A 23296-nucleotide genomic window follows, 5' to 3' on the forward strand; every position below is an offset into this window, starting at 1 on the left:
AGAAAAAATCCAACTAGGTCCTCAAAGGCAGCAGCACTCTGGGACCTTCCCTGCGAAACTTGGTGCTCAGCTCCATTATAGTCTTAGGAGCTTGGCTACCATCCTTGTGACAACACAGACATGAGCTGCAGGTCTCCTAATGGACACCAGGGGGCGACAAGAAACCACATAATCAACAGGAAATCTCCCTGAGGCCTGAACATGTCTTGCAGCCTTGTCTCCATACCAGTTCTAACAGACCTGGAGCCCCCTCGCATAATCATTTCCTGTGTCTCTGAGAAACCAACTCTATAAGGAGACCCTATGAAGTCCCCTCCCCCTCACAACACCCATGAGGAAAGATGGGGAGATCACAGGGCAATCACCAAGGAGAACAAAGGCATCCCAGAAGAGTCAGGGAGGGCATGGGCAGACCTGATTCACATTCAGACAGCACAGAAAGCTGGGGGGAGCGGTGTCTCCCTGCGGCTTTCCATAGGAAGCTGGAGCACACAGTCCTCTTTCTAGGACACAGAGGTCACCTCCTCCTGCATGCAGGGATGTGAACCCCTGAGATAACTTGTATCCCTGGATCAGACACCTGACTGGTGACAGCAGTGACCATGGATCTGGTTCCTCCCCAGTTGTCACTCAGACCTTTCCCAGCCCCTAGAGATAACTGTCACTCCCTCCCAGGAGTAACTCCCACTTTCCCAGAGCATTGAGATCCCAGGCAGACTGGGCTCTGCTGAGTTTTTGTGTCACAAGGAAATACACTCTTGGCTATAGGAAGTGCAGGGACAAGGTCCTGGCGTGAGCTGCTGTTCTCTCGGGGGCACAGGACACTTCTGAACCTTGTGGCTCAAAGTATGTTCTAGAACACTGAACCAGAAAGAAAGGAATAGAAGGATGGGGGGCAGCACTGACACACAGACTCCACCCCAGCCCACGTGGCTCCAGGAGGCGTCCTTCTCTGGGAGGAGGCTCAGGTCTGAGAATAAAAGCAGAGCAGACTCCAGAGCAGGCAGACTTGGCAGCAGCCTAAGAAGCAAGCCTCCTGTCCAGAGGAAGAGCCTAGGCCACAGCAGAGACCATGGAGATCTCCTCAGCCCCTCTCCACAAAGGGCAGCTACCCTGGAGGGGACTCCTGCTGGCAGGTGAGAAGACATTCCTCAGGGGTGTGGGCAGCAGGGGAGCTCAGAAACTGGATGGGGTCTTCTGGGAGGGGGACTTTGTCTGAAAGGAGACATCTGGCTTCTGCTTGAAGCCTGAGAGCAACAGGAAGCTCGCAGTGAATGTGAATTGGTAAGTGGGGAGGAAAAACTCAGGGGTTCCCCACTGTAAGTTTATCAGCACTGCCCTCTGTACCCTGAAGACTGACTCCCACAACTGTGTCAGGGTGACTCTCCAAGTAAAACTCAAACTGGGGCCAGTAAGCAGGGTCATTTCATAGATACGATCCTGAGGAACCCGCACGTAAACCCCAGGCGCTGGGACACTGATTTGCCCACAGGTGTCTGAGCCTGTTCCAGACAGTGGGGTTTAAACCAAAATCAAACCAGTTCTCACAGAGTCCTGGGCAGGAAGACAGAGCAACAAGGACATCTAGAAGGTGAGGTTGGGGTTGACAAGGACTTCAAAAGAAACAGAGCTGGGGAGGTCAGAAAATGAATGCTTGGAGTCTTTAGAGGAGGAGGTCAGAGAAGACATGCCTACACTCAACAAAGATTCTGAGTGTGAGCAGGGATCTGGGGGAATGAGGAGTTGGCTGTGCAGACACCCGAGAAGATATTTTCATTCAGTGGAAAGATTCAGGGGTACTGAGGAATGGGGATGCTGCTGCTGACCTCCCCCCAATAGGACACACACACACACACACACACACACCAAGGCTGAGAGTTGAACACGCTCAGGTCTCAATTTCTACCAAACGCAAAGATCTAATATTGATAGATTTTTCTCTCTTCCCTCTCAGCCTCACTTTTGATCTACTGGAGCTCTCCCTCCATGGCCCAAGTCACTGTGGAAGCAGTTCCGCCCCACGTTGCTGAAGGGGCAAATGTTCTTCTACTTGTCCACAATCTGCCAGAGACACTCCGAGTCTTTTTCTGGTACAAGGGACAAACTGTGGATGAGAGGAAAGAAATTGCACGATTTCTAATGTCCAATAATATAAAGAAACCAGGGCCTGCATGTAGCGGCAGAGAGAGAATATACCGCAATGGGTCCCTGCTCTTCCAGAACGTCACTCAGAAAGATGCAGGCGCCTACATGCTATATATGAAAAAGGAAAACTTTGATATAAGGAAAGCATTCGTGCAGTTCCATGTCTACCGTAAGTAATTCTCTGTAACCTCAGGGTTGTGGTGGACCTAATCCTACTTCACACATAGAATTGTCAGTGCTGGATGACTGTGTTATGACCCCCACATTGTGGCTCAAGCCTTTAGTAAAGAACACAGAGTGGAGGAAACAGCGATAAATCAGGCTGCCCACTTGAATCCACCCTCAGAGAGAGGGGGTGAGGTAACTCAGCCCAAGCATCTCAGACTCTGCCCAGGGTCTTAGATGCTCATCATGAACATGGCCTTGAGAAAGACCCTTTAGGACTCAGGCAGGGCCTGGCTGAGGAAACCATGAAATTTTCACAGAGACATGAACACCCAAAGCTTTGCTCCACATCTCTGTTCCAGACTGGACCAGGAAGCCTGAGAAGCTTGTAGACTGGGCTGGAATTTGACCTCCTGTTGGAGCTGACAGGGACAATGATTGACTGTAGGCTGGTAGCCTGTGAGAGCCATGTCTGAGGCAGGTCACCTGGGCATCTCCTCCTGAGACTCAGTGTGCTCAGCATAGGTGGAGGGGTATGAAAGGCAACCAGCCAGCTGTCCTGATGGTCTTCTGAGACCTCGCAGGAAGGTGGAGAGCCCTAAAAAGATGGGAGAAAAGTGTACAAATGGCAGCTCCTTCCCTCTGGGGGTCCAGCCCTGGGATTGTTTCCTGCAGGCAAATAGTAAGAGACACTGCTTGATGGAAGGTCAGGCCATTGCTCACATTTCAGGTGAACTTGTAGGCATGGCAACGATCATTTACCCTGTGTCCTATTCTAGGGAAACTGAGGCAGGAAACACAGTCACTGAGTCAGGGTCACACAGGCCATGGGTGGCACAAGCTATCTGTCCACAGCCACATCTCCAGCCTCCCTACCATGGAGACTCTATTAGGTGCCCCTGAGTCTTATAGATCATTTCCTAGACTCGGGCTTCTTTTAGGGTTCCCTGATTCATGTCAATCAACATCAAACTCCTGACAAGAATGGCCCAGCTGAATCCCAGCCCTACTTGAATGGCAGCCAGATCCTGATCGGTGTGTGATCTCTGATGGGCTGTCAGGTTGTCAGGGAAGCTCAATGGGAAGACTAATCATGATCTATATGTAGGAGAGCCCTGAGCAGCAAAGGCTTGGAGGGCGCTGCTCCTCACTGAGCAGAGGAGGTCAGGGCAACTGGAGGGACTCGCCCCTTGTGTCCCAAGACATGCAATTGGTCAGTGAGGACCAGGAGATAATATGAGGTCTCTGATTCCAAGTCTCAGGTCTGTCCATCACCACACACTGCAGCTCAGTTTCCTCCTGCGAAAGCCCTTGCTTCTCCCACACACAGCACAGGAGGCCCCATTGTCTCTGAGAGCTCAGCTACTCCATCTGCCTGTAATTTGTTTCCTGCCTGATTCTTTGAGGATCTGGGTTTGAGGGGAGATTGGAGACAATCTCTGTTGAAAGAGGCCCTTGCAAGAATCAGAGGCACCTGGGCTGGAGAGATGGCTCAGAGGTTAAGAGCATTGCCTGCTCTTCCAAAGGTTCTGAGTTCAATTTCCAGCAACCACATGGTGGCTCACAACCATTTGTAATGGGGTCTGCAAGCATACACAGACAGAATATTGTATACATAATAAATAAATAAACAAATAAATAAATATTTTTTAAAAAATCAGAGGCACCACACAGGACAACCTTCTCTCTGTTGTCTGCACACACAGCACGGCTACCCAAGCCGAAAATCACAAGCAAGAATTTCTATGCCAGGGAGGGGTCTCCAGAAGCATTAGTGTGTGAGCCTGAGACTGAGAATACAACCTACCTGTGGAGGAGAAATGGCGAAAGCCTCTCAGAAGGCGACAGGCTGAAGCTGTCTGAGGGCAACAGGACTCTCACTTTACTCAGTGCCATGAGGACTGACACAGGAGCCTATGAGTGTGAAATCCAGAACCCAGTGAGCACCTCCCGAAGTGACCCATTCACTCTGAACATTACCTGTGAGTATTGTCTGTTTTATCCTTTTTACAGCTGCCTAAATACAGACGGTTAGAGCTAGGACACTCAGTCCCCTTGGATTGGTGACAGAGACCCACCACACAAATACCTAGGCTGACCAGGGAGGGCCTCCTGGCCCAGCCCAGGCACATGAAACCAGACTCAGCACTAAGCTGGAATGGACTTGAGGGACTTCTCCTACCTAGAGAGGCCAGGGTGATGGAGACAAGGGACAGCTTAGACTCAGGCTCAGTGCACACATGAGTGTGCAGTGGGGATGTTTGTGTGCTGTGCTTGAGTTGGATCAGGACTTGTGCCTGCTGCATGAATACTCTTCTACTAATCTGCACCCCAGCTCTGAGTAGGACCTGCTCAGCTGAAGTTATAGCACATCTCAGAGAGATACTATGACCTTCTGCAGACCAGGATTCCCCTTCCCTCTGCTGACATCACATGTGCCTTTATTCTGTTTGCTCCAGATGGTCCAGATGTCCCGATCATATCCCCATCAAATACTTACTTCCGTTCAAGTACAAACCTCAGCCTCTCTTGTCAAGCAGCCTCTAGCCCTGCAATGTTCTATTGGTATTTCAATGGAAAGATTCTATCAAAAGTCAAAGAGCTCTTTATCCTCAACATCACTACTAATAACAGCGGTTCCTATTCCTGCCTCATCTATAACTATGTCTTTGGAATCATGAAGACCACAGTCAAGAACATTACAGTCCTTGGTAAGTGGATCTCTGAAATATCAGCACTAGGTTTGGAGTGGAGTCTTTTGGCTTTCTGGGAAGCTGCAGCAGAATTTAATTTCCAGCCCTTGTCTATGAGAACAAGCAAAACTCCATTCTCCCCTGAGCATCCTGCTCCATCCCTATGTCTGATCTTCTCCTGCTGCTCTGACTTCTCCTGGCTGATAGGGATGGAGCTTGGAGTGTAAGGAGGAGCTTCTCCCAGCCTTGGAGACCTTGGGTTGTAGGAGGGACTTCCCAGGGGAGGGAGAGCCTTAAGGTCAAGATTTCTTTCTGTCACTAACACAGCCCTTCCTGTCCCCTCCATTTTCTTCTTATGACCTCCATGACTTAGAGGAACACACAGGGCTTTCAACTGTGCTCACATTTTTTTTCCTCCTAATACTTGGAGAAAACTTCCCACAAATAAGGACCAGCAGTTCAGAGCTCTGCTCCCGGCTCTGCTCCTGTCTCAGGGGTGACTGGCTGAGCTCTGACTCCATGGGAGGGGAAGAGAGGGTGGAGAAGGCACCTGGGACCCTGGTTCTGACTTAGAGGAAACCATGTCACTGACGACTTGATGATGCTCTTTCCCTTACTCTTCTCAAGGTTTAAAAACAAATGTCAGCTGAGTGTGGGGGTGTGTGCCTTTAAGGCCAGCAGTAAGGAGAGAGAGGCAGGGAGATAGTGTGAGTTTGAGGCCGGTCTGGTCTCCATAGCAAGCTCCAGGCTAGCAAGGGCTCTCTAGTCAGACCTTGTCTCAAAAGAAGTTCAGTATGGAAGTTCAGAGTGGCAGGTTGTGGTCAACACTGTGATCCCTCTCTTCTTCTCTGTCGTATTTATCCCATCTCCATGCAGCAGGATCTAAATTTTTTCTTAGAACAGAAATTCTTTAGTTTGGGATTTCTCCCAGTCCTGGGGTGCAGGCTTTGACACCTCTAAGATTCGCTTGGACATCTTAACCCCATGACACATTATTTAATGAAAAAGAAACAGAAGGCTATTTTATAATGAGGGACCTGACTGTTCACACTCACAGAAAATGTGAGCAAGAATTTGCACAAGAATCAATGGAATAAACATTCCTACAATGAGATTTGTAGACACATGGGCTGAAGGGACTCCTAGTGTGGAATTTATACACACAACCCGAGTCAGGGATCACTGTATATGATCTCAGTAGGAGGAAGACACAGCTCTCTCCTGAGAGACCACATCTTGAACTCAAACATGTGATCGTCCTGAGGGCCATGTCATTCTGTGGGCCCTGTAAGCTGGCTGAAATCTCTGAGGGAATAGGACTCTCAGCTGTCTCCTCCACTGTTTATCCACAGAGCCAGTGACTACACCCTCCATCCAAGTCACCAACACCACAGTCAAAGAACTGGGCTCTGTGTTCCTGACCTGCTTCTCACAGGACACTGGGATCTCCATCCATTGGCTCTTCAATGGTCAGAATCTGGGGCTCACGGACAGAATGAAGCTGTCCCTGAACAACAGTACCCTCAACATAGACCCTGTCAGGAAGGAGGATTCTGGGAAGTATCAATGTGAGGTCTCCAATCCAGTCAGTTCTGAGAGGAGTGACCCCATTCAGCTGAACATAATAGGTGAGCAACCTCCCCTCCCTTCTTACCCAATAGTGTTGGCGGTGGAGCAATTTTTTTAGCAACAGTGTGCAAAATGTATAAAAGTCACAAGGAAAAAAACATGGCTCAAGATACAAACACAGTCAGCTTGGTGATGGATGCATGATAATCTCATGATAAAATATCATGTAAGCTGAGCACTGTGCTGCATGCCTTTAACTCCAGCCAGCACACCAGAGGCAGAGACAGATGGATGTCTGAGTCCCAACCTCCCTGGTATTTGTAGTGAGTTCCAGGTTAGCCGGGGCTACATAGTCTCAAAAGTGAATTTGTGTGGAGGATTAGAGCAGCAGCTGTGGTCAACACTATGGCCATTCCTGTCTTCTCCGTGGTATTTATCCCATCTCCATGCAGCAGAAAATAAATTTTTCTTTAAACAGAAATTCTTTAGTTTGGGATTTCTTCCAGTCCTGAGGTGCAGGCTTTGATACCTCTAAGATTCACCTGGACATCTTAACCCTATGACACATTATTTAATGAAAAAGAAACAGAAGGCTATTTTATAATGGAGGGACCTGACTGTTCCCACTCACAGAACATGTGAACAAGAATGTGTGGTGATATTTTAATTATATTTCAATAAATAAAGCTTGCCTGAAGATCAGAGAGTAAAACAATCCACACTGGCCATTGATACAGACCAGGCAGTGGTGGCACACAACTTTAATCCCAATAGCCACACTAGTTGGCTATAAAAGCCAGGCAGTAGTAGTGCAAGCCTTTACTCCCAGAACTAGAGAGGAATATACGATGGGAGGAGACAGCTCTCAGTCAGTCTCGTGCTGAGATTCCTGGAGGCAGGATCACCATTTCAGACTGAGGTAGAAGTGACAGTCAGCGGTTGACTGGTTTGCTTCTCTGGCTGTCAGGTTGAACCCCAATATCTGTCTCTAGGTTTTTATTAATCCTATTATAAGAATTTGCACAAGAATCAATGGAATAAACATTCCTACAATGATATTTGTAGACACGTGGGCTGAAGAGGATCTAGTGTGGAATCTACACGTATACCTGAGTCAGGGTCACTATGGATGATCTTGGTAGGAGGAAGACACAGCTGTCTCCTGAAAGAGCATATCTTGAGCCCAAACATGCAATCTTGCAGAGATCCACATCATTCTGTGGGTCCTGTGAGCTGGTTGAGATCTCTGAGGGAATAGGACTCTCAGCTGTGCCCCTCCACTGTTTATCCGCAGTGCCAGTGACTACACCCTCCATCCAAGTCAGCAACACCACAGTCAAAGAACTTGACGCTGTGTTCCTGACCTGCTCCTCAAACGACACCAGGATCTCCATCCATTGGCTCTTCAATGGCCAGAGTCTGGGGCTCACAGACAGAATGAAGCTGTCCCTGAACAACACCACCCTCAGCATAGACCCTGTCAAGAGGGAGGATTCCGGGGAGTATCAGTGTGAGGTCTCCAATCCAGTAAGTTCTGAGAGGAGTGACCCTATCCAGCTGGACATAATAGGTGAGTGACCTCCCCTCCCTTCTTACCGGATAGTGTTGGGGTTGGGGCAATGTTTTTATCAGCAGTGTGCAAAATGTATAAAAGTCACCAGGAGAAAAACATGGTTCAAGACTCAAATACAGTCAGCTTAGTGATGACTGCATGTTAATCTTATGATAAACACCACCAAGCTGAGCATGGTGCTACATGCCTTTAACTCCAGACAGCACACCAGAGGCAGAGACAGACAGGTGGATGTCTGTGAGTTCCCAACCTCCCTGGTGTCTGTAGTGAGCTCCAGTTTAGCCAGGGCTGCATAGTGACCAGAGGGGGGGAGGAAGGGGAGGGGGAAGGGGGAGGGGGAAAGGGAGAGAGGAAGGAGAGAGAGAAGCAGGAGGAATAGGAGCACAAGGCCAGCCCAGGTTACATTGTGAGACTCTGTCTCAATAGAGAATCCGTATGGAGGATTAGAGCGGCAGCTGTGGTCAACACTGTGGCCATTCACGTCTTCTCTGTGGTATTTATCCCATCTCCATGCAGCAGGAAATACATTTTTCTTCAAACAGAAACTTTTTATTTTGGGATTTCTCCCAATCCTGGGATCTAGGCTTTGACACTTTTAGTATTAGCTGGTAGATCTTAACCGCATGACACATTATTTAATGAAAAAGAAACAGAGGGCTATTTTATAATAGAGGAACCTGACTGCTCATACTCATAGAAAGTGTGAGCAAGAATTTGCACAAAAATCAGTGGAAAAAATATTCCTATGATGATATTTGTGGATATCTGGACTGAAGAGGTTCCTAGTGTGGAATCTACAAAAAGACCCTGAATCAGGGGTCACTGTGGGTGATTTGGGTAGGAGGAAGTTTCAGCTCTCTCCTTACAAACCATATCTTGAACCCAAATATGCGATCTTCCAGAGGGTCACGTCATTCTGTGTGCCCTGTGAGCTGGTTGAGATCTCTGAGGGAATAGGACTCTCAGCTGTCTGCTCCACTGTTCATCCATAGAACCAGTGACTAAACCCTCCATCCAAGTCAGCAACACCACAGTCAAAGAACTTGACTCTGTGTCCCTGAACTGCTCCTCAAACAACACCGGGATCTCCATCCATTGGCTCTTCAATGGCCAGAGTCTGGGGCTCACGGACGGAATGAAGCTATCCCTGAACAACAGCACCCTCAGCATAGACCCTGTCAGGAGTAAGGATTCCGGGGAGTATCAGTGTGAGGTCTCCAATCCAGTCAGTTCTGAGAGGAGTGACCCCATCCAGCTGGGCATAATAGGTGAGTGACCTCCCCTCCCTTCTTACCCCATAGTGTTGACAGTGGGGCAAATTCTTTATCAGCAGTGTGCAAAATGGGTAAAAGTCACCAGGAGAAAAACATGGCTCAAGATACAAATACAGTCAACTTGGTAGTGGATGCATGTTAATCTCCTGATAAAACACAAAGCAAACTGAGCACAGTGCTGCCTGCCTTTAAACCCAGCACACCAGTGGCAGAGAAAGTGTATCTTCATGAGTTCCCAACCTCCCTGGTCTTTGTTTATCAGCACTGGCAGTGATATCCTGTGAACTGACATTCACAAATGTCAGGGTGACTCTCCAAGTAAAACTCAGACTGGGGCCATTAGGCAACATCATTACATACGACCCTGAGAAATCCGCAAATAAACTCTAGGCTCTGGGACACTGATTTGCTCACAGGTGTCTGAGCCTGTTCCAGGCAGTGGAGTTTAAACCAAAATCAAACCTGTCCTCATCACAGAGTCCTGGTGCTCCTGGGTGGGAAGACAGAGCAGCAAGGACCTGAGGGATCTGAGGGAGTGAGGGGTTGGCTGTGCAGACACCCGAGAACTCAGTTTCATTCAGTGGAAAGATTCAGGGGTACTGAGGAGTGGGGGTGATGCTCCTGACCTCCCCCCAATAGGACACACACACACACCAAGGCTGAGAGTTGAACACACTCAAGTTTCAAATTTCTACCAAATGCAAAGGTCCTAATATTGATATATTTTTTTCCCTCTTCCCCTTAGCCTCTCCCACCACTGCCCAAGTCACTGTAGAAGTTGCTGAAGTGAAGGACATTCTTCTACGTGTCCATAATCTGCCAGATACAGCCCAAGTCTTTTTCTGGTACAAAGGAAAAACTTTGGTTAAGAGAAATGAAATTTCACAACTTCTAGAATCCAAAAGAACAAATAAAACAAGGCCTGCTTACAGCATCAGAGAGAAAATACACCACAGTGGATCCTTGCTCTTCCGGATCGTCACTCAGAAAGATGCAGAAGCCTACATGCTACGTATGAAAATGGGAAACCTTGCCATCAGGAAGGCATCCGTGCAGTTCCATGTGAACCCTAAGTAATTCTCTGTAACCTCTGGTGAAGGAAGCCGTGCTGTCACCCCGGGAATAACACATACATGTTTTGCAAATGGAACTCTTTCGAGGCAAGGTCCATTGGAGAATCCCATCCATTTGTCAAGCACCCACAGAAACATTACTGCAGACCTCTGCGCTGATCCCAGGGGCGCAGGGGCTTCAGGCCTCTCTAACTTCCCCTTTGTTTATTCTTAGGGTGACTCTTAGTTCTGCTTTGTTAGTCATGATTGTGCCTGAGTTTACTGGGAATTAAAGACCCTGCAGAAAAATTAAATTTCTCTGATGTGTTACAAAAACCAGTTTCTCCTCTTGCCCCTGGCTGCCTTTGCAGTCATCCTGAGTGAGTAGGAGGAACTCATTAAGGTTAATGATTATTGCTTATTCAGTCCCGAAAGAGATCAATATCCTCCAAAGAACTTAGAAAACGGTTTCTTAACAGATGACATTAAAAACTTACAGAAACATATAAGGAAAAGATATAGGACACAAAAGGTCAGGCATTTCTCCCACCAGGACTTGAACACTCAGATATTCTTCCAGTGTCAACTTGGCAATAAAGGAATCTAAAACTCCCAGTTCCTTTAAGAGAAAACTACAGGTAGGAATTGTCAGGAAGAATAGGAATTTAGTCCAGCAGTTAAAGCGTTAGGTATTAATCATTACTATTTTCAGAACTTATAAAGATTAGAATTATAACTGTAGTCCAGATAAAGGTGATACACAGATTACTTAGAGACTGGCATACACCTGAGAATGATATCCTAGGTGTGACAATACACTCAGCTGGTGACAAAGATATGAAAGTATCACATTGTGAAGAGCTAATCACAGGGCTTAAGTCTCTTAGTTTGTAATCAGATGTTTACCGCCAGCTAGGGCACAGGATGAATAAGATGTGCCTGGCCGGATATAAACATTTGGCTTGCACTATAATGATATGGGGTAAAGGTCAATGATGTCAAGGGAGTGGGAAGAAGAAAAACTGAAATGAATAAATGTTAATGATTCTTGGAAAATGATTAATGAGAAATGATTTAAAACTGCTCATGCTTGAATGCATTAGAACTTCTGTGAATAAAGACAGCCTGAACTAGCTGGGCCATTAGTTTGAAACACAACAGGTGGTCAGAATCTTCGTTCTTTGCCAACTTCATACATCCATCCTGTGACACAGAACCCCCCAGGCCTGGACTCCAGCATTCTGTGTCATGGGTGAACCAAATCCTTCTTCACACATAGGATTGTCAGTCCTGGATGACTCTGTGTTATGGTCCCCACACTGTGGTTCAAGCGTTTAGTGAAGAACATAGAATGGAAGGAACAATAAATCAGGCTGCCTCATTTGAATCTACCCTCAAGAAGGGGGGTGAGTTAACTTGCAAGAGTCAGAGGCACCACTCAGGGCAACCTTCTCTCTGCTGTCTGCACACACAGCACCGCTACCCAAGCCCAGCATCACAAGCAACAATTCTAATCCCATGGAGGGTGAGGACTCAGTAGCATTAATGTGTGAGCCTAAGACTCATGGTGCTATGAATACATTACTAGTACAACCACTCTAGAAGAAAGTTTGATAATTTCTCCTAAAGTCAAACACACACTTCTACAACCCAGCCATCTCATGGGATCACGAGATATTTATCAAAAAAAACCATAAACACATGTACAGAGTTGTACATGAATGTTAATAGCATCATAAATCATAACAACTAATAATCTGAAAAATTTATCAACAGAGAAACTGAACAGATCATCGTGGGTCCACAGGTAAAAATACTCAACTACTAGTGAGAGATAAATGTGTAAAACAAAATGCATGGATCCTGCTGGATACTATGACACACAGCTGAGCACTTGAGCCCAAAAGGTCCAAGTCATCCTAAACACAGAGAAATTCTATCTCAAGAAACAAAAGATGAGGAATTAGTGAGTTGTCTCCAGAATTAAGAGTACTTGCTGCTCTACCAAAGGACCAAGTTTGATTCCCAGCACACATGTTGGGCAGGTCAAATTCACCTGTGACTCCTGTACCAAAGGATGAAACATCATCTTCTGGCCACTGTGTACATATGTACACATTACTGCACACACACACACACACACACAGAGAGAGAGAGAGAGAGAGAGAGAGAGAGAGAGAGAGAGACGTACATCAAACATAATTAAAATTAATCTTTTGAGAAAAGATAAATTTTAACAATATCATCCCATACACAGCAGGCCATACACACAAAGAGCACATTTTGCCATTTAAATTTTCAAAAGCAGATTAATTACTAGTGATAAGAATTCACACTTGGGAGCTAGAGCGATAGCTCGGCAAATAGCTGTGGATGCTCATCCAAAGAACCCATGTTCCATTCCCAGCATCCACATGGTGGCCCACAGTCATCTATAATTCCAGTTCTAGGGAAGTCTCTTCTAGTTTTCTCAGGCACCAAGGCACACAGTGGTACACAGGAGAATATGTAGACAAAATATTCACATACATAAAAATTTTTATTATATTTTTAAAAAGAATTGACACTTGAAGGTGGGGCATACTGCAACGGTATTCAAAGAGATTTTGTAGTCAAATCACACATTATAATTCAAGTGGTAATTACATATTTACCAAAATTCGGGGTGTAAGTTGACATGGTTGTTAGTGAGGAGGCTGGTGCAGAAGAATTGCTTGAGCCCAGGAATTTGAGACCAGCCTAGGCTTCATAGCAGGACCCTTAACACAAAAGAAAATGCAGCGCAGAGACTAGGAAGTAGTCCAAAGAGAGGATGCAGGCTTGACAGAACAAAGCCTGGGAGAGTGAGGCCACACATAAAGTCAGCACTAAGACAAAGGTACACATCTACAGATTTGAATTTTATCTTATTTTTCTCTTTATATGTGCATATTTACATGCATATATTTATATTTATATTTTTTATATATTGGAGGGAGACATTGCCATCGCATTAATGTGGAGGCCAGAGAACAGCTGTGAGACTCTGGACTCTCCTTCCACCATGTGGGCTCCAGGGATCTACTCAGGTCATCAGGCTTGATGGCCATCTATCTCAATTTTATTATGTATATATGTGCTTGGTAGGGGTGGGGAGTGTGCACATGTGAGTGCAGGAGTCTTCAGAGATCAGAAATCTCACATCCCTCTGGATCTGGTCATACTGGCTGCTGTGAGCTACTTCATATGCATACTGGAAACCAAACTGGAGCCCTCTGGAAGAGCAGTTTGTATTTGAACATTTAATGACTAAACCATTTCTTCAGTCCTTGGCTCAATGTGGAATGATAAAATATGTACCTAACTCAATCTATCAGATATAAAACTCCAATACTCACATTCTATTGCTGTGTAATAAATTATATTTAGATCAAAATTTCCTTTTATTATTTAGAAACCAGGTGAGACTGAATTCCTTATCATCCAGCTTCCTCTTCTGGAAGAGCTAAGATTATAGGCCTGGGTACCTCCACTGCCTTATTTTAGATAGTCCTGCAGATCGAACTCAGGGTCTCTGGTACACCAGGCTGACCCTCTTCCCACTGAGCTACACAGCCAGCACTATGTGACTATGTGTAGATGCTAAAACAACACTTGTTAGTTCACTAGTTCAGTTCCTTGCATGACAGACTGTGGCTGACTCTCCACCTGATGACAGGTGGAGGCACATCCAAGATCTTGTTTGGCCTATAGTCACCTCCACTTAAGCAAAGGATGGCTTATGTCAGTAGATTATATCCACACAGGCCACCTCTTCTAGATTAAACAAAAATCAGCTGATTTATACCCACAAATACATCTTCCAAATCCTGACCACCACAAGTTAATGTAACCATGGCAGGAGGTGGGGCTGAACAACGTTCTAGTTTTGGGCAGAGGGGCCAGCTGAGGATCTGTGCAGCACCTTGTGCACAGCCCTGCTCTGAGGGAGCTCTTTCAGGGTGATGATCTGAAAAATCGGGACAAGGAAGCCAAACAACTGAGTGATGTAATGTGAGACAGGAGACCACCGCTGTGTCCTTTTGTCCCGCCAGAGTACACACAACTGAGTGTGGTGTAGAGGCAGGTCAATGAGAACAGGAGTATTCTGGGAAGAAGGAAGCTTTTTTCTGCAGTTGTGAGCCCACCAAAGAAGAAGCAAGATGTGACTGCCTCGCTGAAAAAGGTACTGAGCCATGTGGCTAACATAGACAAGAATAATGGGCTAATATAAGTTATAAGAGTTAATAAGAAGCCTGAGCTAATGGGCCAATCCGTTTATAATTAATGTAGACCTCTGTGTGATTTTTTGGGGACTTAACAACTGTGGGAACCCGGCAGGACAGAAAATCTTGACAACCTGGCTGTAGTGGTATTCATTTGTGATCCCAGTATTTGAGAGGCTGATGCAGGAGGATTACCACAAGTGCCAGGCCATCTTGATCTACAGAGTGAAAACCAAGCCAGCCAAAAATACTTGGCAGGATGCTCTCTCAAAAAACAAAACAAGCAAACCAAATTACCTGCAGACTTAAGAAACAGAGTCTGTGTACACACGAGTGCATGTTACACTCGCAGTGCTAGAGCTGGGACACAAGACTGTACACATGATAGGTTAGTGCTCTACCACAGAGTACAACCCAACCCTAACAAATGATCTTAATCTCATTATAGCTCAGGAGATACAAAATCAAAGTGTCGGCAAATTGTGTTGCTTACCTGTGGAAGTCCAAAGAAGCCAAAGGTCACAGAGTTTGGGGACTTGTTTTTAGTTTGAGATTATTATTCTTCTAACTCAAACAAAGGTCCCACCTAGTTGTAAATCAGAGTTCTGCTCTCTCAAGGCTGTTGTAAGCAGGTGTGGCTAGTTGTCAGAACCCCCCCCCCCCCCCCCCCCCCCCCCCCCCCCCCCCCCCGTGCTTCTGAAATAGGGAAGTAGTTGGTTCCTACCTCAAACAAAAGTCTAAGGAACCAACTAAGTTCTTGCTCCCTTTATGGAAATAACTTGGGATTCCAGCCAGGGAGTGGTTTGCCTACAGAGTGTTTGGTGGGCAAGAGTCAAGGGCATGAGAGATGAATGTACCCATGACTTTCAATCTGTATGCTAATGCAGTTCTTTTGTTCTACTCCTACCTTTTGAAATCAGGGGTATATTAAGCTCTTAGAAATTAAACATGGACGGATGAATTCTCAGTACTCACTGAAATTCCCTCCCGATACTATCCTATGTGTTTCTGCGTTTTATTATTTTTGTTCACGTCTTGGTATTCCTTACTACAATTCTAGATTCCCATGACTCCACTCTGGAAGAAAGGTAATCTTGTCGAGGCTGACCTCCGACACTTACCTTTAGTTTTGTATATTAAATCTTTGAACTTTGGCAATTTTAAAAAATAAAAATACAATCAAATAGTTTCTCTCTTCCCTCTCCCCACTCCAAGCCCTTCCTATATAATTCCCACCCTCCAGCTCTCAATCAAACTCATAGGCTCTTTGAAATGAAAATTTTTTTAATTGACACAAAGACATAAAATTGGTACAGAATAATGGAAAACCTTGTAGCACGAATTCTAATTGGTCCTTGTTGTTCTTTTTCTAAATGCTATAAAAGTCCCAGGTGGCAGCTGTAGGCAGGCAGTGGACTCTGCAAGCAGCCAGTCCCAAGGCAGAGACAGCTGCCAGTCCCAGAGCAGGTCGCCCAAGATCCCCAGGTGGGTGGCAGCGGGTCCCAAGCGGGTGAGCTGGTCCCACCATGTGGCGAGCAGGAGAGATAGCTCACGGAAGGTTTGGGAGAGCCGGCTGCGGGTGTGGACGTGCAGCGGATAAAAGGCACATAGACACAGTAGGCAGACATAAAAGTAGACATTTTTACTTAGAGGAGAGAGAGAGAGGGAGGAAGGGAAGGAGGGAGGGAGGGAGGGAGGGAGGGAGGGAGGGAGGGAGGGAGGGAAGGAGGGAGGGAAGAGAAAGGGGAGAGGGGAGAAGCAGAGAAGTGGGGAGAGAGGCAGAAGCTAAGCTGCCTCTCCAAGAGGAAGATGGGAAAAAGAGCGAGCTCAGGCCGGAAGCTGATCAGCCTGCCTCAGTGGATGGGGAGGGAGAGGGCATGGATTGTCTCTTAAAGGGACCAGGGACCAAAACCATAACATTCCCAGGTCTTCCTTATAATAAAAAGCAGGAGATTAGACACCACAGTTTGAAGGAATTGGGGCGGCAAATTCTCAAGACTGCTTCCTGCTGTTGTGGGCGTCATCTTGAGGGGAGGAAACCTGAGAGAAGGCTGGGTGCTGGCCACATCCTGGTATAGCTGGTCTCTTTGCTTTTTTTTTTTTTAAAGATTTATTTATTTATTTATTTATTATGTATGCAACGTTCTGCCTGCATGTATGCCTGCAGGCCAGAAGAGGGCACCAGATCTCATTACAGATGGTTGTGAGCCACCATGTGGTGGCTGGGAATTGAACTCAGGACCTCTGGAAGTGCAGTCAGTGCTCTTAACTGCTGAGCCATCTCTCCAGCCCTGGTCTCTTTGCTTTTGACCAGTGTTTGTGGCATGAAAATGTCTGGTGTCTCTTATCCTGTTTAAGGTATTGGCAGAACAAAGAACAAAGTTAAATTAAGAAAAAAAAATTTTAGGACTAGGGAATTGAGGGGGATGTATCTGACCAGTTTAAGGTGGATTCTTTAATTCGGCTCCATGAAACTCACAAGAACTCCTTGAATTCGTGAAAACAGAAGTTTTAGATACATAATGACTGTAGCATATTTTTGTACAATGAAAAGTTTTTTAAGACTATGGAAGGCAACATAAGAGAGAAATTTGATTTGAAATGTGTTCAGTGAGGTAATCTGGGAAAACCTCTCAGCTATCAAACTGTCAGAGATCTTTGAGAAGGATAAGATTTTATTTGAGTTACTGATTAAAAAATGACAGAGAACTTACTTGGTTGGCACCCAGAGCTACTCTTTTTGGGTCCTCCATGGTCGCTGAAGGTTGCACTTGACCTTTGCTGTTTAGCACAGAACCTGCCAGGCTCCAGAAGACCCTGTGGGCTAAGAAATCTGTAGGAAGACAGGCCTACCTTGATCTGAGCAGCTAGGCCGTCAATTCTAGCGATCCTGTCCATGTCTAGAGGTCTTTAGTTTAGACAAAAGGCAGTTTTTCCCAATGGTCAGCACTCGGCAGTCACTGTGAACTGTAGAAGGACGTTGTTCTGTGCGTGTCTGTCTTCTTTGGAGGGAGCAGAGAGCTGCTGCTAGGAGCCAACCTGTCTCTTTTTGTTATGAAAAGTTTTTAAATAATTAAATACTTAAATATCACATTCCCCAGATCTCTGAGCAGTTGAGGGCTGTTTATCTGTCTGGAAGGTTGGTCTGAGCTTGACTGCATTGGCTCTTAACAGGTAAGATCCACACTCATAAAAAGGCAGAAAGAAGAAACTGCTGGCAATGGAAGGTTAATGCCAGAACTGACAATGGTAGAGAACAGCTTAATATTAAATAAAAGTACATACTATTTTAAAATATGAGACTTATGATTTTGTAATCTGAAATGAGATGTAATGAACAATTATTATACACAGAAAGAGTGAACAGGAATTGGGCAACATGGGTGTCTTTGATGGGCCCTATCGGAGACATGCCATTGCGCAAAACACATGTAACAGGGTTAACATGAGGAGTTTAGCGAAAACCGGGTGAAGAGGCAGGGTGTGCAGAAGTAAAAGTGGGAGAGCTTGGTCACCTGACCTGGCTCTCAGCCAAGATGGCGACGGCCACATGTTGTCTTAAGGAGAGGGACCTAAAGGCGTGATCTGCTCTGTTGGTGAGCACCCATGCCATAACACAAACCGCAGATGGGGGCAAAGGCTGGAACCGAAAAAAACTGCACCATGCCACGGCTGGAATTTTAAAGGCCATCTTAGTGCCTACATACTTGCCTGTTCGATGGTAGTGTGCCGTTAGGCGACCATTTACAGTTTTTCTGTAAGGTATATTGGGGTCATTTTTTGAACAGGGACAGATAAGTGTAAGGCATTAAAGCATGAGGCCAGAGTGATAGGTCTGGACGGCTTGGCTCCCATGGTCAAGGCCATGAAAATACCCGCAAAAACTGTGGCACCTCAAGCCTCCCGAGGACAGCTCCCCATTAGACAAGATGCAGATGGCTCGAACACTCAAGACTTGCGAACAGGCATCTGAGCTCACGAGTGGAGTGCTAGGAGGCCTGGCTGAATCCTCAAGCTAACGACGAGGACAGCTCCTCGGACAGGAGGAATACAGCAAAGGCCAAGCCACACTGTAGTGGCTGTCGACAAAGGAAGGAAGAGAAGGAAGGAAAAAAGAGAAACAGAGAGAGAACTGGAGACCCCGGGCCTCCAGTTGTGGGTGGGCTGGGAGGCTGCGCCGTCCCAGGCACGGGCTTAGCACAGGAGGCAAGCCAGGAGTGAATGCCAGCGAAGGGGACACCAGGGAACCCCCCCAGACCCTAGAAACACCGGGAGGTTGCTGGGAGCTCAACAGTCAATTCCCAGGTTAAAAGGAGCAGTTAGGCTAGGCTGAAGGAAAACACTCACAATTACAAGCCGATGTTGTTTGAGGAGCCACGCCCAGGCAGATGGAACACGTGGGTCGTTGTAGAGAGGGTCCTCGGTCCTGACCGTGCCCCATAAGGGAGGTCGGAGCCCCAGGCAGTGCCAGAAGCCAGAGCTCCAGCCCCAGGTGGGAATCCGGGGCTGGAGGGTCATCCGAGTCACGGCACCAAATATTGTTCTTTTTCTAAATGCTATAAAGTCCCAGGCGGCAGCTGTAGGCAGGCAGTGGACTCTGCAAGCAGCCAGTCCCAAGGCAGAGACAGCTGCCAGTCCCAGAGCAGGTCACCCAAGATCCCCGGGTGGGTGGCGGCGGGTCCCAAGCGGGTGAGCTGGTCCCACCCCACCATATGGCAAGCAGGAGAGACAGCTCACGGAGGGTTTGGGAGAGCCTGCGGCAGGTGTGGACTTGCAGCGGGTAAAAGGCACATAGACACAGTAGGCAGACATAAAAGTAGACATTTTTACTTAGAGGAGAGAGAGAGAGAGAGAGAGAGAGAGAGAGAGAGAGAGAGAGAGAGAGAGAGAGAGAGAGAGAGAGAGAGGGGAGGGGGGGGGGGAGATGTGGGGAGAGAGGCAGAAGCGAAGCTGCTTCTCAGAGAGGAAGATGGGAAAAAGAGCAAGCTCAGGCCAGAAGCTGAAGATGAGCCTGCCTCAGCGGATGGGGACTGAAACGGCATGGCTTGTCTCTTAAAGGGACCAGGGACAAAAACCATAACAGTCCTAATAATAAAAACTCGGAGTCAGCCATCAGGGGTGAAAGCTGAAGGGTTAGAGAAGCAGAGCAGCCAGGCACTACAGTTCTTTCCTCTACCAGTGCTCAGACTAAAGGGGCGATCCTGTCCTCAGACTCACTGCCATAAGCTCCTGTCCCTTACCCCATTATATTTCTCTCTCCACCCAGCCATACACCTTCCTGTCTCTATCTCCCGAGTGATGGGATTAGAGGTGTGTGCCACCACTACCTGGCCTCTATGGCTAACTAGTGGCTTCTGCACTAGTTAACTGCAGTCTGATCTTCAGGCAAGCTTTGTTTGTTAGATCATAAACAAAATATCATCACATTCCCTTTTTTGTCTAAAGTAAAAAAGGAAGTTATAACTAATAGAAGAAAAACTATATACAATTAGTACAGTAACTATATACAATATATGCTGGCAATACATACATCAATAATGTCTAGTCCATTTGCATTTAACAAATTCAGGGAAACTCCTACATTATCTATCCTGTCTTGGTGAGTCCAAAGTGTTGTACCTAATTTACTTTTTATTCAAACTTGAACTACCAACTCAAAATTATCTTTTTATGTCTCTCAAACTTATATACTTTACATTGCTTTTTTCATCCTTATTGCTTTATATTTGAATATTAAAATAATTTACATCTTATAAAAAGGCATCTCTTGAAAGGGCAAAAAGACACTATTAGTACAATAAAAAAAACAATATTTGTTGTAGAGCACTCATAAGTGGATACTAGCTGTAATCAAAGGATATTGAGCCTATAGTTCACGATCCTAGAGAAGCTAAGTAACAAAGTGAACCCTAAGAAAAACATACATAGATACACCTGGAAAGGGGAAATAGAAAAGATCACCTGAAAAAGCAATGGGAGCATGGGGGAGGGGAGAGAAGGGATGGTGGAAGAAGAGGAAGGGAGAAGGGGAGGGGGAGAAGAACTTGAGGGAACAGAGTAGTCGAGATGGAATAAGGACAGAGATGAGAGCAAGGAAAGAGATATTTTGATTGAGGGAGACATTATGAGACTAGCAAGAAACCTGGCACTAGAGATTTTCCCAGGAATTCACAAGGATGACCCCAGCTAAGGCCTGAGCAATAGAGGAGAAGGTGCCCAAACTGGCCTTGACCTGTAGTCAAATTGATGAATATCTTAAATGTCACCATAGAACCTTCATCCACCAACTGATGGAAACAGAGGCAGAGACCCGCAGTGGAGCAATGGGCTGAGCTCCCAAAGTCCAGCTAAAGAGTAGGTGAAGGAGTGAGAACAGGAGCAAAGAGGTCAAGACCACGGTGGGGACACCCACTGAACAGTTTACCTGAGTTAATGGGAACTCACCAACTCCAGCCAGACAGGGAAGGAACCAGCCTAGAACCAAACTATGTGGGTGACAGTTGCATGGCTGGGGCAGACTGCAGGGCCACTGGCAGTGGCACCAGGATTTATCCCTACTGCTTGTGCTTGCTTTTTGGGAACCTATTCTCTTTGGATGGATACCTTGCTCAGCCTAGATATAGTAGGGAGGGCTTTGGACCTTCCCCAAAGCAATGTGCCTTACCCTCTCTGAGGAGTGGATGGAGGGTGGGGTAGAGGGAATAGGAGGAGGGGAGAGAATGAAAACTGAGATTGGTATGTAAAATAAATAAAGATAGTTGGTTTACTTTTTTAAAAAAGAAAATAAAAGAAATTTTAAAAAGAAAACCACAGTTTGCCGCTCTCACAATAGCAGACAGCTGTGGACTGCATGCTACTAGCTTGCCCTTTGCGTCGTTTCTATACAGTAAGGCAAATACACATGAAACACTCTGCAAAGTCCTGCAATTTCCCTTTGAAACATATAACTAAGTTTTGGCAAAGCTCTCCCAGTTCCACACCCCAGACTAATTATCCTTTAACCTCAGTTGCTGAATGGTCAGACACTCTGCTCCATCCATCTGCCTAACAATGACCTCGTCGAATTTCACAGATTTTAGATACTTTTATTGAATTTAATTTTAAATTGTTTTTATTGAGCTATACATATTTCTCCACTTGCCTCCCTTCATCCCCTCTCCCTTTCTACCATTTCCCATGCCCCAGTGCTCCCAATTTACTCAGGAGATCTTGCCTTTCTCTTTTCCTAGGTAGAACCATGTATGTCTCTTTTAGGGTCCTCTTTGTTGTCGAGGTTTTCTGGGGTTTGGGGATTTTCTAGGTTTTCTGGGGCTAGTTATTCTATGCTTTATGCCTAAAAGTCACTTATGAGTCACATATTATATTCATCTTTCTGAGTCTGGGTTACCTAACTCAGTATGGTTTTTTTTTTCTAGATTCATCCATTTGCCTAAAATTAAAGATGTCATTTTTTTAACCACTAAGTAGTACTACTTTGTGTAAAAGTACCACATTTTCTTTATCCATTTATGGTTGAGGAGTGTCTAAGTTGTTTCCAGGTACTGTTTATTACAAATAATGCTACTATGAACATAATTGAGCACATGTCCTTGTGGTATGATTGAGCATCCTTTGGGTATATACCTAAAAGTGGTATTTCTGGGTCCTAAGGTAGATTGTTTTCTAGTTTCTTGATCTTGGTCATTCTGACAGTTGTACGATAGAATCTCAGAGTTGTTTTGATTTGTATTTCTCTGATGGCTAAGGATGTTAACATTACCTTAAGTGTCTTTCAGTCATCTGACATTCATTTGTTGAGAGTTCTCTGTTTAGGTCTGTGCCCCATATTTTATTGGATTATATGTTCTGTTGATGTCATTTCTTGAGTTATATATTTTGTAGATAACTTCTCTGTCTGATATGAGGTTCCCATTCTGTAGGCTGCTGCTTTGTCTTGTTGACCATGTCCTATGCTTTACAGAAGCTTCTCAGTTTCAGAGGGTCACAGAGAAATATCACCCTTGACAATAGGCACAAATAACACAAAATATCTTGGAGAAACTCTAACCAAATAAGTAAAAGACCTGTATGACAAAAACTTCAAATCTTTGAAAAAAACAAACTGAAGAAGACACCAGAAAATGGAAAGATCTACCATGCTCATGGGTAGGTAAAATTAACATAGTAAAAATGGCAATCTTACCAAAAACAATGTACAGATTCAATGCATTATCTATCAGTATCCCTGCAAAATTCTTCACAAACCTTGAAAGAAGAATACTAAACTTCATTTGAAAAACAACAAGATATTCAACACAATCTGGTACAATAAAGGAATTTCTGAAGGCATCACCATGCCTGACTTCAAACTCTAATATAGAACTTCAGTAATGAAAACTCTGGTATTGGCATAAAAACAGACAGGAGGACAAATGGAATCAAATCAAAGACCTGGATAGTAATCCACACACCTACAAACTTAATCTGTGACAAGGCAGCTAAAATTATAAAATGGAAAAAAAGAAAGCATATTCAACAAATGGTGCTGGTATAACTGGGTACCAACATGTAGAAGAATATAAATAGATCCATATCTATTGCC

General features: G+C 45.6%; 1 protein-coding gene across 1 annotated transcript; it reads left to right on the forward strand.

The window, feature by feature from the left end:
* Window positions 1-1072: 1072 nt before the first annotated feature.
* On the forward strand, window positions 1073-18688 carry LOC119821855 (carcinoembryonic antigen-related cell adhesion molecule 1-like). Its single transcript, XM_042055603.1, has 8 exons — window positions 1073-1136; window positions 1955-2314; window positions 4017-4292; window positions 4770-5021; window positions 7867-8142; window positions 9138-9413; window positions 11803-11877; window positions 18504-18688. The coding sequence occupies exons 1-8, from the start codon at window positions 1073-1075 to the stop codon at window positions 18686-18688; spliced, it is 1764 nt and encodes a 587-aa protein (XP_041911537.1).
* The last annotated feature ends 4608 nt before the right edge of the window (window positions 18689-23296 follow it).

This window comes from Arvicola amphibius, chromosome 8, assembly GCF_903992535.2.
Source record: "Arvicola amphibius chromosome 8, mArvAmp1.2, whole genome shotgun sequence".
Lineage (NCBI taxonomy): Eukaryota > Metazoa > Chordata > Mammalia > Rodentia > Cricetidae > Arvicola > Arvicola amphibius.

Bases quoted from the DNA above. Each gene is read 5' to 3' on its own strand.
- LOC119821855 (XM_042055603.1), top strand. From the start codon at position 1,073: ATGGAGATCTCCTCAGCCCCTCTCCACAAAGGGCAGCTACCCTGGAGG. The intron at 8,143-9,137 runs GTGAGTGACCTC...GTTCATCCATAG, and splicing joins TATCCAGCTGGACATAATAG to AACCAGTGACTAAACCCTCC. The intron at 11,878-18,503 runs GTGAGTTAACTT...TTTTTTGAACAG, and splicing joins ATCTACCCTCAAGAAGGGGG to GGACAGATAAGTGTAAGGCA.